Below are 16,595 nucleotides of genomic sequence, written 5' to 3' on the forward strand. Positions count from 1 at the left end.
CAAAAGGCTCGAGCTCCCCGAGGTGCCCTCCCCTGGGGCTTACTCCTTCCACAGGCCTGCTCTTCCACGCGCCAGTCTTTCAGACCACAACCAGCAGGGGGCAGCATACACTTTATTTTCAGCCAAGACTGGGGGGTGGCGGGGAAGCAATCCCCAGAGCTGCGTCCAGGCCCAAGCTCCTCCTCCTGAGCAGAGGGCCTTTAGTCTTGGAGCTAGAGCTGGCCTGGAAGGACAAACAGGTAGGCAGGGGATGACGCCCTCTGAGCTCTTGCGGGGCCACTCGGCACCGAGGGGGTCTCCTGGAGGTAGGCGGCCTTTGGGTGCAACCGCAGTATGCAGAGAGGGAGCCCTTTGCTGGGCGTCTGTGGGGATAACCTAAGCACCTCCAGCCCTGGCGGGCAGGGTCCTGGATGGCGGGAGGCCCCTAGCGGGCGGCGAGCTTGCGCTGGATGCGCCGGTACCGCAGAAGCTCCTGCTCGCTGACCGAGGGCTGCAGCCGGGCAGCGGCCTGCAGCAGGTCCTCCATGGTGAGCAGCAGTGCTGAGCTCCCAGGCTCCAGCCCTGCGGGGTGACAAGGGGCCAACAGAGGCTGTGGTCTACGTCCCAGGAGGGAGAGCCCTGGGGTGGGCGTCTGCTTGCCCAGAGGCCCCCAAATGTCAACAGTCCCTCCTCTGATATCCAGGAGCCGGCGTGACTCCCGTTAGCTTTCTGGGTGACCTCCGGGGCTGGCAGACGGCTCACCTTCCTCCAGGTCCCGGAGCCTGCGTTTGAGGGCAGCTGTCATGGCGTCGGAGCAGAGGGAATAGAGGTCCGCACCCGTCAGCTGGGGAGGGCAGCGATCCAGCACGTTCACCAAGCTCACAGAGGGCTCTAGCTTGAATCTGTTGCGCAGATAGAGGGAAGAAACGGTTTAGTCTGTCAAAAGGCATCCCCGACCAGCTTATTCTGCACGTTGCATTTATCCCCCTAACCATCCCAAGGCCCAAGCCCCCTGGGAGTCTCCCCCTAACAGGGCATACTTGCGTGTGATGGCACTTAGAACCCGTAGCTGGGAGGCGCGGTCCTCGCTCACCCCCACAAACACCAGCTTGTCAAATCTTGAGGGAAACAGGCAGGCGTAAGTGTCAGGAAGCCCAGCACGAGGGTGGAGGAGGCACAGGACAGGGGTCAAGGGCCAGGCCCAGACGGGCGCAGCAGAGGTGAGAGGTGTGGGGTGCGCACCTGCCAGGCCGCAGAAGGGCAGGGTCCAGGAGGTCTGGTCTGTTGGTGGCTCCAACCACAAACACATCCTGAGTGCTGTGAAGCCCGTCCAGCTCCGCCAGGAGCTGAGACACCACCCTGCACGTGTGGACATGGAGGCCAGAGAGTCCTTGGCCCTTCCCCAGCCTCTGCCCTACCTGTGGGGCCCCTCCGTGCAGGCCTTCTCCACGGGGCCACTTGTGCGGTTGTGCCCCGTAGACCCTCCACGCAGGCCCCCCTGTCCTCCTCGGTGTCCCCCAGCTGACTCCACGGCCCCCCTTTTGCTGTTATACTGTTTCGGAACTGGAATGGCAGGAACTCTTTGGGCCCTGAAAACTGCTGCAACCTGTCTCCCATCCCTCCATCTCGGACCCCAGACTCCAATCTGGCTCAGACCCCCACCTGTCCATCACACCTCCAGAATCTCCACTTCGCCCCCGGCTTGGGGCCAGCGAGTCCAGCTCATCAAAGAAGATAATGCACGGAGCTGCCGCCCTGGCCCTGGCAAACACTGAGGAGAGAAAGGGACCCGTAGGAGGGGGGAGCTCAGGGGGGATCTGAAGTCAGGCGATGGAGGAGGGGAAGCCAGGAGTGAAAATTCACCACTCCAGGCACTAGGCCACCCTGGGCAGGTCCTCTGTAGAAAGGACCATGAGATGGTGGAAAGACCAGGAGCCGCTGGATGGGGTGGGGGTGGGGGGCAGCACAAGGACCCAAGGGTTTGGCAAGGGCTACAAGCCTGACCCCTCCTCACTCACCTTCTCGCACGTTCTCCTCACTCTGACCCACGTACATGTTGATGAGCTCAGGCCCCTTCACGCTGAGGGAGAGGATGAGACTCGTCAGATGCGTAAACACACAACTGACCTGTCCGCCAGCCCCTCCTGCTCCCCAGCCTGCTGCAGCTCCCAGTCTGCCCACCACCCCTTCCACACCCCCTCGCCACCTGAGGAAGGTGAGGCAGCATTCAGTGGCTACTGCCTTGGCCAGGAGGGTCTTGCCCGTGCCGGGGGGACCATGAAGCAGAAGACCCGAGCGCCTGAGGCCCAGGCTCAGCAGCTCGGGGTGCTCTAGAGGGAGCTGAATGGTCTCCAGAATCTCCTTCTTCACCTCCTGCAGCCCGCCCACATCATGCCAGGACACTGAGGGGATCTAGGAGATGGACAGTGTGCGGTTGGGGGCAGGGTGGTGGAGAGAGCTCCTGTCCTACCTCGGAGGACCTGGAGTCTCTACCTTGGGAGCTCCAACGGCCTGGGAGTGGGCTGTCTGCATCTGCTCAAGTGCCTGCCCGAAATCCTCAGCCAGGAGAGGAAAGCCAGCAGCACAGAGCTCCCCCTCCTCCTCCTCACTCAAGCCACCTGCCAGCCTGCAAAGACAAACCCAGGAGGACCTCTGGAGGACCTCACCAAAAGCCTCCTCCCCATCAGGCTCCTGGTTCCTCCTCCCCCCCAGCCCCCCCCTCCCCCGGCCGTATTTCCTCTTGCCTCCTTTTCCCTCCTGCGCCCAGTTTCCTCACCCCGAGTTCCTGACCCTGGTGCAGGCTGCCCGGCTGCTGTGGGTCAAAAGGGCATAGAGATCCCCCACGACGAAGCCCTGGGGAAGCACAGCAGAGGGAGCGTGAGCAGGGCACAGTAGGCAGGGGCCCTCAGGGGGCCGGTCCCCCAGCGGGAGCCGCAGCCCAGGGCTGAAGCCCCCACGGGCAGGGCAGCGGGACTGGGGGGGCGGGGGGGGCCTGCCTGGGCACTCACTGCACACCGCCGTGCCAGCTGCGTCAGGTTCACCTCTTGGCCCAGGGGGAGGTGGGCGGTGAGGGCCCGCAGGACACTGAGCCGCTGCCCCTCTGACAACACGGGCACCTCCAGCTCATGAGGGAACGCTGTCTGCACGTCGGCGGGCACGTCCCGGGCCTGGCTCGTGGTGGCCACGACCATCAGGGGCGGGCAGCTGCAGACACAGAGGGGCGCTGAGGGCCAGAGTGCAGCTGGTGGCCCCTGAGCGCTGTCTTGTCACGAGGCAGGGAGGCGGGGGGGTGCGGGCGTGGGAGAGGGAGGTGAGCGCCCCAAGGCTTCCTGCCTGGGGCTCCATGGGCACACCTCGAGAGGGGGACCTGTGTCCCCCCCCCATACACAGGGAGCTCACCGAGGGTAGAGGCTGTGCTTTTTCTCTGACATAGTGCTCCCCATGAAATACTAGGGGCCGTACCCCCGCCCCTCTGGATACCCCAAGCTCCTCAGCTCAGGACTGTCTGGAGGACAGCCAAACGGGCGAGGTGTCTGAGAAGCCATTGAGGAAGAGAGGACAAGAGGCTGCAGAGAGGTGGGGGGGGGGCCTGCCCTTTTACAGACTCAGCTCTGTACAATACCTGGTGAGGGGGTCCTCATCGAGGAGGAGGTGACGCAGCGTGGCCACCACACGAGCGTCCTCACCTAGCCCGTCACGGTCCCGGCCCAGAAGGTCCACGGCTGTCAGCAACAGAACCACAGGCCGGCAGCGCCGGGCCCGGGAGAAGATGGCCTGCAGCTTTGTCTCCACAGCCCCGCTGCTGTCTGCACAGAGGCTAGAGCAGGGCACCTGGGGACGGGGCCCCAGCGGTCTGTGAGCCAAGGGCAGGCGTGACGGAGGCAGGAAGGGCGGGGACAGGAGCCAGAAGAAGATGCAGGCCACCTTGTTTCAGAGGGCGGAGATGCGGAGCAGTAGCACCAGCCAAGTCCTACCTCCTCTTTACCCCAACCTCACTCCCTGGACTGCCCATCACAGTCTTCAAACCCCTTCCTTTTTGAAAGCATCTTTTTGGGGTGCCTGGGTGGCTCAGTCGTTAAGAGTCTGCCTTCGGGGGCACCTGGGTGGCTCAGTTGGTTAAGCGACTGCCTTCGGCTCAGGTCATGATCCCAGGGTCCTGGGATCGAGCCCCGCGTCGGGCTCCCTGCTCAGTGGGAAGTCTGCTTCTCCCTCTCCCGCTCCCCCTGCTTGTGTTCCTGCTCTCACTATCTCTCTCTCTGTCAAGTAAATAACAAAAATCTTAAAAAAAAAGCAAGCGGGTGCCTGAGTGGCTCGGTTGGTTAAGCGACTGCCTTCGGCTCAGGTCATGATCCTGGAGTCCTGGGATCGAGTCCCGCATCGGGCTCCCTGCTCGGCGGGGAGTCTGCTTCTCCCTCTGACCCTCCTCCCTCTCATGCTCTCTCTCATTCTCTCTCTCTCTCTCAAATAAATAAATAAATAAATAAATAAATAAATAAATAAATCTTAAAAAAAAAAAAGCAAGCAAGCATCTTTTTGTAGCTGAGAATCATGGGAATATGTCTGACCTACTCAGGTGCCGGGGCCAGGCTGGTGGCCAGAAGGGGGAGGGGAGAGGGAGAATCTGGGCTTCACCTCACCAGGTACCCTCACCTTCAGCAGGTGGAACCCAAGGCGGCTGCAGGCTGCGGTGACAGCTGTGGTTTTGCCACTGCCTGGGGGACCCCGGAGAAGGACACTGCTGGTTCCTGTCAACAGGGAACCTCTGCAACCAGAGAGCAGACACTTGTCCCCTCCATTCTGCTCAAAATGAAGAGCCCCCAGGAACAGAGGGACCCTTGGATCGAGAAAGCAGGCACCCTCTCTCTCCTGGCGGCCCCCCTCCTCCTCCAGGGCTGGTGCCGTAGCTCGCCTACCACCTGGGGTGCCCTGGCAGGGGCGCGGAGCGTATCCAGCAGCCGGGACAGTTCCCTTTGTCATCACTGCCTTCAGTAAAGCCTTGACTGCTATGTCTGGTCTGGATCATATGGAGAGGAATTAGGGGAGGATCTGTGTCTACACGTAGGCCAGTGGTATGAGGAGCTGTATCTTTTGGGGCCAGGGTGGTGAAGGCCAGAATGGCTAGTGGGCTCCCCAAGGGGAAGGGCAGTCTCAGAGATAGCTGTCCCTGGTGGAGATTCTTCTTCCACAGCCAACCTTGGAGGCTGGAGGTTATCCCCAGAAAGGAGCCTAGGAATTTGCTTACAGGAAGGACATGGGCTAGCGGCCTGGGCATACTGGTTTGAGGGAGGTCCACCAACCCGACGCTGGCCAGTGCATTAGGAACTGTTTGTCCGCCCCACTGCCCGTCTGGAGATGTTCCAAGCAGGCCTCTCCCCCCTCCGCTGAGGCCGCGGCTTCACTCACCCCAGCTGGAGGCGAGGCTTCAGGGCAGCACAGAGCTCAGTCACCAAGGTCTCCAGGCCCGGAGGAGACAAACTGTTCCAGGGAGTGGATTCTCCTGAAGTGAGCCTTGGGACAGGGCTCAGGGTAGAGCCCACCTGTGAAAGGTGGGAGGAAGCTTTAGTGTCTGGAAGCTGTTTCTGTTCCTTTTCCCAGGTCTAGTCCCATCCCCAGGGCCTCACCAAGTACAAAGAGGTATGAGCGGTGTCTGCCAAGTAGGCGCTGGTTGGCCCATCCGGAGCTTCCCCAACAGTTTTCTTCACTTTAAAAAACATCTCCCGCCACCTGCCGGAAAGAAGCCCAATGAGCCGCAGACCCAGAGCCCACATACACCCCTCCCCAAGGACGAGGTGGCTGTCTCAATCATAGAGGTCGACTGCAGGGACATACTCAAGAGTAGCATGAATAACTGCCCCTAGACATGGCAGGGGGTGAGGAAGGGGAGAGGAGGAGGGGTAAAAGAGAGCAAATGGTCTTTCTTATCTCCCCAGCTGGCTCCTGCACATTTTGAAGGCAGGAGCTATAACTGTCCTTACATCCCTCATGACAACCATCAGAGTGTTGGGATGTGTTTCTCCAGGTAAATGGCCTCCCCGCTCATTCCAGTGGGAGAAGCCACAGCTGCGCTAAGCAATGATCATCGGACCATTTTCACTGGCTTCAGAATACAGTCTTCCCTTCCAATTCACACCTCCCAAGGCCTTCCAAAACCTCAGCAGGAAGAGCCTTGGCTCTTATCCAATAATCCACAAAATCGAATTGCAGATTCCTTATTAAAGACATCTAATGATTAATTCTCTGTGTGGCTGCATATTAGAATTATCTGTGAGACTTTTGAAAATCAACATCTCCCACATATTGTATGATTCCATTCAGCAGATTGGTAATTGCTGGGGGCTGAGGGAAGGAGGGAGTAGGGAGGGACTGCTAATGGGAAAGGGTTTTGGGGGGATGAAAATGTTCTGGAATTCGATAGTGGTGTTGGTTGCATAACCTTATGAATATAGTAAAAGCCCCTGAATTGTGCACATTAAAAGTGAATTAGATCTCAATTTTTAAAAAAGCAACCTCTACGCCCAATGTGGGGCTCGAACTCGTGACCCTGAGATCAAGAGTTGCATGCTCTACTGAGCCAGGCAGGAACCTCAATTTTTTAAATTAGCATTTTTCTCTCCTTTCTTAAAAATGACAGACTGCACAGGCCCCAGCCTGACCTTGACTCTGCTCCAATAGGTCTGGGGTGGGGCTCAGGCATCTGTATTTTTTGAAAGCTCCCCCAGCCGTAACAGGGCTGTGCATTCACTGGCTAGTCTCAGAGTGAGCTGGGGCTACTCAACCTACGAAGGGAGCAGAAAGTGGGGAGCAGGTAGTAGTGACTAGCCCAATTTTCCAGAAAAGAAATGATGAAACTACTCCCCTCTTTAACCCTCAGGTGGAAAGGCAATGACTTGGCCCAGACTATAACTTGGGCCTTTTTAAGTTCCAGCCGGTGCAAATTCCTTTGTTCACATTGCCTCATTCATAAAGCTGCTTACTCTGGCAGCAAAGTGGGGTGTGTGGGAAAAACTAGGTGGAGGGGAGAAGCATACCAGATTGGTATTATGAATTCCCGCAATTATTAGGGTAGGCAGTTATCATGATAAAAAGTGGAACATAAGGAAGCCTGTGTCTTACTGTTATTCAGTATAAATGAACAGTGGGTATTTCTACCCACGTGGTAGAAATCTACCGGGCCTCACTATTTTACATGGAACCTGGCATCTCGATCTTGAGTCACAGTGTACATGGTGAGCAGTGGAATCCAAGGAAGAACAGCACCGTGGGAGGTTAGGGGGAAGTCCCCCCTCATGGACAGCAGTAGGACCATCTTGGTAAGTACAAGGATCAGACCTCTTGAACACATCTGGATATTGCTGGGGAAAGCTGGGTTGTGTTCTCAAGAGCCAGATGGGAGACAGTGGAGCGGGATCCTGCTGGCTTGCTCGGGAGAGGGGAACCATGGAAGAACCTGCAGAGGCTACACCACCATTGGAATTCCATTCCAGGGATCATAGGAGCCTCCTAGCAAGGCCTCCCTGAACAGGTCTGGGGGAGGAGGGCTAAAGCACTCATCTCTGTCTGTCCTTGGACCCACCTGCCCACCCAAACCTCACTTTCCAGGACCTGCTCAGGGGGAGGAACTGTGTACTCAGCACCCAGAGGAGGGAGGCAGGTCTCTACAGGACTGGAACAGCAGAGATCCAGGAACAGAACAGGCTTGCTCGTCTGTCTCAGAAGGGCCCAGTGCCTGGGCATTCTGTAGTTTTCCTACACAAAACTAGCTCGTAGATATTGGCTATATTTAAGATGGGAGACACAAGTGGGAGGTGACTAATACATGCCAGCCTGGCATTTTCTACCAGGCCCCAGTTGTAGATTAGATTTGGGAAAGCTCAAAGAGGTGCCATGAGCATTAAATGGGGTTACAAAGGGTTCTACCAGGCCCTTCATGTGGGTACCACAGCTCTGAATGAACCAAGCTCTGAATGTTGACCAAGGATGAATCAGGCACTCCAAACTGCATCTGTCTTGGCAGAGGACCCAGGCTAGCTAGGCCAGAGACCTTGGGCATGCCAACTCTTACACCTCAGTTCCTTCCGGCTGGCCCCACCACCTCACTGAAATCCCCTGTGGACGTTGGATTAGCGTGTCTATCAGTTGTGCTCTCCTTCTAGTACATTGCTACAGGAAATCAGTCCTGGGTTATCAGGCTACATATTCTCCCGCTTCCCAGAAAGCCCAAGCAGTCTCTGAATTCTGTGCCTCACCATTTTACATGGAACCTCTATGATCAGTGTCTAGAGGGAGGAGAAAGGCTGGACTCCTTGTTTTGGGTGCTTGGGTCACTTATGCTTAATTTCTCACTCACTATTGAGAATAAGGAAAAAGAGAAGGCCTCCCAATAACAGCAGCAATCTGTCTCTCCCCCATTTTGGGAGATGGGATTAAAAAGCTGCATGTGCATATACCATTAATTAGTGCAGAAATCAAAGCCTGGGTCTCCTTATGTTGAGTATATGGGAGGTGTGGCCTGAAAACTGGCCCAAATGACCCTGTGGTTGAGAATGAAAAGCAAGGAATCTCATGCTGGGCTAGGCCCTTAAACTTCTTAATGCTTTCCTTTACCTATGACCACCCAATAATTTGAGGATAAACACCTCCCAAGGCAGCAGGCGGTGGTTCTTAATCTTTTTTTCAGTTCCCGTGCCTATTTGAGAACTTGAAGAAAGCATGTACCTTTTCTCTAGAAAAACGTACATGACGGGGGCACCTGGGTGTCTCAGGAGGTTAAGCATCTGCCTTTGGCTCAGGTCATGATCCCAGGGTCCTGGGATCGAGCCCCCAGTCACATCTGGCTCCCTGCTCAGCAGGGAGTCTGCTTCTCCCTCTCCCTCTGCCCCTCCCCCGTGCTCGTGCTCTCCTGCTCTATCAAATAAATAAAATCTTTTTAAAAATGTACACAACAACCAAGTTTTCTTATATGCAAAATTATTCCACACAACCTGTGGGGAGGGGATCACAGAACTCTTGCACCCAGGTTAGGAATCCCAGGTGTAGGGTAAGAGGCAGCTGCATACCTGGGCAGTTTCTCTGGGCTTCCTTCCAGGATCTCTACTTGCCCAACTGTTGGCACACACAGAACATCCCCTTCTTGGACTGCCCTGCAACACAGCAGTGGCCCTGGTCAGCTCACAGTGAGAGTCAAGAGCATGGGCCTGACACATCCCCGTATGTCTACTCCCAACCTGCAGACCATGAGGGCCTACCGCCCACCCAGAGATCCCAAGCAGTTGTCCAGAGAACACATCTGACCTAGAATGAGCTGGGGGGAACGGCAGAGAGGCTAGAAAGGGGGAATCAAGGAGCTGTGAGGGGCAAAGCAGGATCCTGGCTCTTTGTGGGCCTGCTCAAATCAAAGAGGTTTCTCAGTTTAGATTGTCCAGATTCACCTCATGGTACCAATTTCTCTTCTATTGACCACCATTGGAATGGTACCAATTTCTCTTCTATTGGTACCAATGGAATGGAATTCCAATGGTGGTGTAGCCTACACCTACCACACCAAGAGGCATCTAGCCACAACACTGCCTAAAATGCGGCTTTGTAAAGTAAGTCAGAGGCTCTGTGGGACCTGAATCTAAGGCATGGGGTAGGAGGAGAGCAAGGGTGAGATGCTATCCTCCTGAAAGGGGTAAGCAGCTAACCTGGGTGTCTGAAAGTGCAGGTAAAGAACGTGGTCATAATTTCCGTTGGTGCTGTAGTGGGGAGAGGACACAATTTCGATGTGTAACTCTTTGGCAAACAGAGGCCCAGGCAGCACTGAGCAGCTTCCTTTGTCTTCAGGGGTGCTGGAGCCTCCCAAGTACCTCTATTAGAGAAATAACGACCACCTTACAACCTTCTCCTAAGGAGTCAGGCTCTGCCCTACCTTAACCTTAGCAGCCAATATTTCTATTTGCATCCTCTAACCACAAGGCCTGTGGGAGGGGAGGCCTAAGGTAGCCAAACTGAATACCTGTATCTTCCCTAGATACAGAAACCTCTCCTTCTCATGGGCACCAGGAAGAGATTTCTGATTCTAGCTCCAAAAGGTTCCCCAGTACAAATAACCTTTCTGCGATACCTTTAAGTTGACCCTGAGCCAGGAAAGTGGTAAAGACATTTAATTCCCACAAGTCCTTTTGAGTGACACCAGGCAGCAAGTGGAATTGATATTAATTGGACATTAGTGGGGACACTGAATTCAGGTTGTGGGGAAAGGATATGATCTCACTGAAGCTGAAAGGGTTGGTTCAGCTGAATGAGCTCCAGTCTGAGGACTCCAGTTTTTCCTCCATTCGAAAGGAAACCCACACCTGACTCCCATTCATGCATATCTTATATCCTTCTTGACATCTTATAGCACTAACTGGCTATGCCAGCATTAGCTAACAGAACTTTCTACAGTGATGGAAATGTTCCCTACACGTGCTATTGAGCATTTGACATGTAACTGAAGCAACCAAAGAACCAAGTTTTAAATTTTATTAGTTTTAATTAATTTAAAAAGCCACACTGTGGCTAGTGGCTTCCATATTGGACAGTATAGGTTTAAACCATGCATCTAGGTGCCTAATTAAACAGTAGACTATATTTGTGCCCCCAAATACAACGATCTTCTTGAAGTAATCTCTTAAAGGCAGAAACCAAAAATTTCTCTTGGGTATATTTACTAAAATATTAAAATCAAATACCAGGCACTAAAGATAATAACGAGCCCTTCCCTTTAAGGAATTTACAATATATAACAGGATTAGACAGAGTACATAACCATAACGGGACAGAAAATAAATGCCCTAAGAAAGGTACAAAACGCTATAGGAGAAAGAAGTCATGTTAAATATCTGGTAAGATCATGTACGGCTTTGGGAAGAAGGTGGCAACTTTAGATGGGCTTTGAAGTAAAGGATGGTAGGACTTTAACAGATGAGGCTAGAAGAACAGGAATGAAGTCAAGGATAAGCATGAGCAAAAGAAATGACGTTGCATCCTCCATATTACTCAGTACAATTCTGGATACACTGTAGCAATTCAAACAATTGATTAAGTAGATTAATATACTGTATATACCTGGTAATTTGAGGATGACTCTCTCCTTTCACCTGAATAGATGAGCCCTTCCCATGCACCACTACACCATGGAGGATTATATTTTGATTATAGAGAATAGACAAATGAGACTAAGACATTAAGATCTAAGGAGTAAGGGATCTAAATTCTACAGCTCTCTTCTTCCAATTCAGTTGAGATAAGGAAGAGGGAATAAGGAGTGGGAGCATTCCTGACCTCAGTCTTGTATCCTACCTGAATTCTGAGCTCTCCCACTTCCAGGGGATCACAGCCGAGATTAAAAGCCAGAGTGGCAGGCACGAGGGCTAGTCCGTCAGCGAGGGGCTCTCCCGGCTGCCCAGAGCCGGGTCCCAGCCTTTCAGACAGGTCCCAGCGAGGCTCTAGGACCTGCACCCTGGCCAGATGTGGCTGGGAAGTGTCCGACGACTCTCCGGCTCGGGTCACCCACACCCATTCGCCCTGGAAGAGGCCCAGGCTCCGGAGACAGCTCCGGCTTACCCCCAGTGAATCTCCAGTCCCTCCCAGAACTCCCCGGAGTCGCCGGACTGAGTGGTTAACCGCGAAGGAGGACACCACGGGTGGGGGTGGGGGCCGGCTGCTGTCCTCAGCCTCCTGACCCAGTTTGGCCCGCCCACGGAGCTCAGTCACAGCTAGCCGCGTCCCTGGGCCCAGCAGCCCTTGCAACGCCGGCCGCGTCTCCAGCACCCGCGGTCCGGGCACTGGCAGGGCCTCTCCGCGCCGCACCAGCAGCGGCCCGACTCGCGGTCCCAGCCCTGGCCCCGGCGGGGTCCCAAGCAGCGCCCAGCCCAGCGCCGGAGGGCGCCGCACGGGCCGCGCCCGCACCCACGCCCCGGAGCCCAGAGCCAAGAGCCGCAGCAGCGCGCGGCTAACCAGCAGCTGCGGGGGCCCTGGACCCTGCTCTTCGGTCTCCGCGCCCGGCCCCTCCAGGGCCGCCACTAGCAGCGCCGGCCCTGCGGGGCTCTCCTCTGCGGGCCGCAGGGCCAGCACCAGGCCCAGCCCCGCCGCAGGCCACGGGCTCCCGGGGGGCAGCAGCACCGCCAACGGGGGTGCCTCGGTCGGGAAGGGCTCCAGGACCCGCAAGACGGCCAGCGCCATGGTGACAGGAGACCAACGAGGTAGACGCAGGAGAGCGGCTTCCGGAGCCAGACCGCCGCAGGCCGTTTCCGCTTCCGTCGGGGGAGGTGCGAGGAGAGCGGGCGGGGCGGCGGCGGGTCCCTGGCGCGTGCTCCTGGAGCGCGAGCGGCGGCTCGGACTGATGGGTTGGTTCGTCGCGGGCGGTAACGCGTTCACTGCCGCTGCGCAGTCTTTTGAGACTGTGTTTGCGCGGATCTGCCTTCCGCGCCTGCTAGGGGAGTAACGTCCTCTCAACTGCCCTGCCATGCACGTAACAGTTAATTGAATGATCAACGAACCCTCAGCGTGCCCGGGACCAGCTTGGCCCAGGGCTGGGAGCTATGGGTGGAGTGTTTAGGAAGGAGTCCAGTCCTCCGTGGAACTCCTACAGTTTCCACGGTGGAACTGTAGGCACTGAGGTTTGGCGGTTGTGGGGAAGGTTGCAGGAGGGAGTGGTAGGATAAAACTGTCTCAGACATGCTTATGGATATGGTGGCTGCCGGCTGGATGACTACATGTGATTCATGTAGCCCTGGAGTACTTGGTGCTACCACACCTGTTCCAACACATCCTGCACAAAACCCACGTCCCGGTGTTCCTTGTCCTGTTTATTGTCCTGTTCGTTCTACTCCCACCAAACTTGAAGCGAAGACAACGCAGCTTCGCTTTTTCATTCTTCCAAAACCAGTTGCTCTCCCCGCCCCACCAATCCTTGCAAACTGGAGACCCATGTCCTGTTTCTACCCTGCGGGGTGGGGGGGATGTGTGTTTCCGGGAGGGGCAGTAGAGCAGGCAGAAGAGAGGGGTTCAAGGCTTCAGTCATGAGCACGAACCAACAGCTTGCTTCCCAACGTTGCTGTTACTTAGATACCATCCTTGTGTCCACCTCCACTGCCCTGGACAAGACATTGGACACTGGCAGGCCACACCTCCAGTTACTAACAACAAAAAAAATATTTGCACTTAGAATCAATGGATTGGTTGGTGGTAATCTACTCTTTCTGGACCTTGCATTCTCCAAACACTGCCTAACTCTCCTTTTCTTTACAGCTGAACAACTTGAGTTGTTCAGTCTTCTACTTTGTACGTTTTGAATTCCTGAGAATTTCCTGAAAATCTGAGAGTTGAATACTAGATTTACATGTTAGAAGGTATTTCTATTCCTAGCAAGACAAGAAGGTATTTTTTATGTATTTTTAATTTTTTTAAGATTTTTAAAATTTATTTGACAGAGAGAGCAAGTGAGCAGAAGCAAGGATGTGGCAGAGGCAGAGACAGAAGCTGGCTGCCCGCTGAGCAGAGAGCCCATTGTGGGGCTCCATCCCAGGACCCTGGGATCACGACCTGAGCCGAAGGCAGATGCTTAACGACTGAGCCATCTAGGGGCCCCTATTTTTTTTTTTTTTTAAGTAGGCTCCATACTGGGGCTTGAACTCATGACCTTGAGATCAAAACCTGAGTTGAGATCAGGAGTCAGATGCCCACCCAGGCCCTCCAGGAAAATATTTTTTAGAGGTACCTGGGTGGCTCAGTCATTAAGTGTGTGCCTTCGGCTCAGGTCATGACCCCAGGGTCCTGGGATCGAGCCCTGCGTCGGGCTCCCTGCTCCGCGCGAAGCCTGCTTCTCCCACTCCCCCTGCTTGTGTTCCCTCTCTAGCTGTGTCTCTCTCTGTCAAATAAATAAATAAAATCTTTAAAAAATATATTTTTTAAATGTCTGATTATAGTTCCTGGAGTATATCTAGTCTTAAACTTGAAATTGCCCAATTCCACTTTTTGTTTGTTTTTTTGTTTTGAGAGAGAGAGAGCACAGGCACGCTTGAGGTGGGGACAGAGGGAAAGGGAGAGAATCTTAAGCAAACTCCACACTGAGTGTGGATCTCGACGTGGGGCTCCATCTTACAATGCTGAAATCATGACCTGACCTGAGCCAAAATCAAGAGATCAAGAGTTGGACACTTAACCAACTGAGCAACCCAGGCAGCCCTCTACTTTTTTTTTTTTTTTTTTTTTTTAATTAACCTCTCTGCCCAGCATGGGGCTGGAACTCACAACCCAAGATCAAGAGTCACGTGCTCCACTGACTTAGCCAGGCTCCTCCTCTAGTTCCACATCTTTAAAAGAGCATGCAAGAATGTACTAGGGATCTGAATTCATATGGATGAAAGTTCCCATTTGGTAGTTCTGAACTGTATTACGTGGCTCTGTCCCTTGCTTCCCAGAGGGACCAAGGTTTGGGGGATGGTGGTGTGAGTCCAAAAAGGATAGGCCTGCTTTACATAGGCAAGCTCTAGGCCTCAGGACTACAGTGCTCCTTGAGGGCTTGGGAATGGGTAAATAAATCTGGTCTCCTGTCTAGTTCAGCACACATATAGACACAAATATCCATCCACAAATATCCTTCCTCCCCAGGCTTTTCCCCCAGCAAATAATGGTTGGGATACAGTCTGCTTTGTGTTACTTTGAAATTGTCATTAATCATTGGGAGCCAAATACTATTTCCATAAGATAAGAGCCTATATTTGTTGCCTTTACTAAGTGCTCTTGCTCACTCTTCAACCCATTATAACCTTCCTTCCACTTCTCTAAAACTTTCCTGCAAAGATCATTTACAACTATAGAATCAAGGTGGTGTTGTTTGATCTTTATCTTGTTCAATCATTCCCTGGAATCTGTCACTATTGACCAATCCTCTTTTACTTCCTTTGCCATTGCGACACCAGTTTTCTACCTACACCTCTGATGGCTCCAGAAGTCATTTTCAACTCCTCCCGTTCCCTTACCATCTTCCCCACAATTCAGTGAATCACCAAATCCTGTTGATTCTACACATTTCTCAATTCTATCTTTTCTTCTCCCTCCCATGGCCTTTGTCTTATAACATTGCTGTCCCGGTCAAGGGCCACAGGCTTTTTCTTGAGCCTTCTCCAGTTTCTTCATATAGTCAATAGTCTAATGGAATCAACTTTCTTTTTTTTTTTTTTTTAAAGATTTTATTTATTTGAGAGAGAGAATGAGATAGCATGAGAGGGGGGAGGGTCAGAGAGAGAGGCAGACTCCCTGCTGAGCAGGGAGCTGGACGTGGGACTCGATCCTGGGACTCCAGGATCATGACCTGAGCCGAAGGCAGTCGCTTAACCAACTGAGCCACCCAGGCGCCCCTGGAATCAACGTTCTTAAGATTTATTTATTTTAGAGAGAATGAGAGAGAGAGTGTGAACAGGGGGAGGGGCAGAGGGAGAGGGGGAGAGAGAGTCTTAAGCAGATGCCAGGCTGAGGATGGACCCCGCCGCCGGACTCAATCTCCTGACCCTGAGATCATGACCTGAGCTGAAACCAAGAGTCAGACGCTCAACCAACTGAGCTACCCAAGTGTTCCCCCAAGTTGGATTTTTTTTTTTTAAGATTTTATTTATTTATTTGTCAGAGAGAGAGCACAAGCAGGGGGAATGGCAGGCAGAGGGAAAGGCAGGCTCCCTGCTGAGCAAGGAGCCGGACCCAGGTCCCTGGGGTCATGACCTAAGGCGAAGGCAGATGCTTAACCGACTGAGCCACCCAGAGGTCCCTTGACTTTTTTTTTTTAAGATTTTTATTTATTTGAGAGAGAGGGGGAGGGAGAGAGCAGCTCTTGAGCATGAGTGGGGGGAGGGGCAGAGGCAGAGGGGAGCCAGCGGGTGGCTGGGCTCCATCCCAGGACCCTGGGATCATGACCTGAGCCAAAGGCAGAAGCTTAACTGACTGAGCCACCCAGGCGCCCCTGGAGTTGACTTTCTGAAACATATTCCTTCAGCCACCTCTAGATTTGTGTAATTCATTACATTGTATCTTAAGCATCTGTTTATACAAGTCTATGAACTTCACCAGCCGGTGAACTCCCTGAGGGCAGGAAATAATCTTATTCATTCATTAGGACATTGGCTTGGGCAGGGTGGAAGTAAGGGATGCATATCCCAAAACACTCAACAACGAGGTAGCTTTTCACTGTATTCCCAAGTGTTTCAATCTACTGGTTCCCCAATCCCAGGGCACTTGCAATAGGAACTGGGACCCTCTTTCCAAAATTGTAACAAACCCAGAATTTTCATCTCATCTCACCAAGGTCCCCGCCAGCCAGCCTTCCCCTTTCATTCTCTGCAAGCCCCGTCTAGGAAACGGATGCCGTGGAGGACTATTGGGAGATCTCTCCACCAATTTTGCATATGCAGTTAGTGCTAAGTTACCCTGATGAAGAAAGGTACCCTTCATTTTAGGGCTTCTTTCCTTCCATTTCGGACTGGGCCAAGGAGCAGAGCAGGGAAAAGAGTGAGAGCCACTTTAGAAGGGCGCAGGCTACGAAGAATGGCCGAGGCCGACGCACACCAGACGCCGGAGTGCGGCACTGGGTGCTAAGCTGG

At 53.8% G+C, this 16,595-nt stretch overlaps 1 protein-coding gene across 2 annotated transcripts; it reads right to left on the bottom strand.

The window, feature by feature from the left end:
• Nucleotides 1-94: 94 nt before the first annotated feature.
• PEX6 (peroxisomal biogenesis factor 6) lies at nt 95-12,707 on the bottom strand. 2 transcript variants are annotated; one of them, XM_034990309.1, is made up of 17 exons: nt 11,302-12,707; nt 9,663-9,826; nt 9,036-9,119; nt 5,601-5,703; nt 5,383-5,516; nt 4,630-4,741; nt 3,602-3,810; nt 3,021-3,183; nt 2,756-2,832; nt 2,473-2,605; nt 2,186-2,391; nt 1,998-2,059; nt 1,642-1,750; nt 1,222-1,338; nt 1,020-1,097; nt 742-881; nt 95-561 (listed from the first exon to the last, which is right to left on the bottom strand). In XM_034990309.1, the coding sequence occupies exons 1-17, from the start codon at nt 12,466-12,468 to the stop codon at nt 425-427; spliced, it is 3,195 nt and encodes a 1,064-aa protein (XP_034846200.1). In that variant the 5' UTR covers nt 12,469-12,707; the 3' UTR covers nt 95-424. The 2 variants fall into 2 exon arrangements, with proteins under 2 accessions (XP_034846200.1, XP_034846198.1); XM_034990307.1 differs by having other exon boundaries at nt 2,988-3,183; nt 11,302-12,706.
• Nucleotides 12,708-16,595: the final 3,888 nt, after the last annotated feature.

Source organism: Mirounga leonina, unplaced genomic scaffold (genome assembly GCF_011800145.1).
Source record: "Mirounga leonina isolate KUSES-001 unplaced genomic scaffold, KU_Mleo_1.0 Mir_53, whole genome shotgun sequence".
Classification (NCBI taxonomy): Eukaryota; Metazoa; Chordata; class Mammalia; order Carnivora; family Phocidae; genus Mirounga; species Mirounga leonina.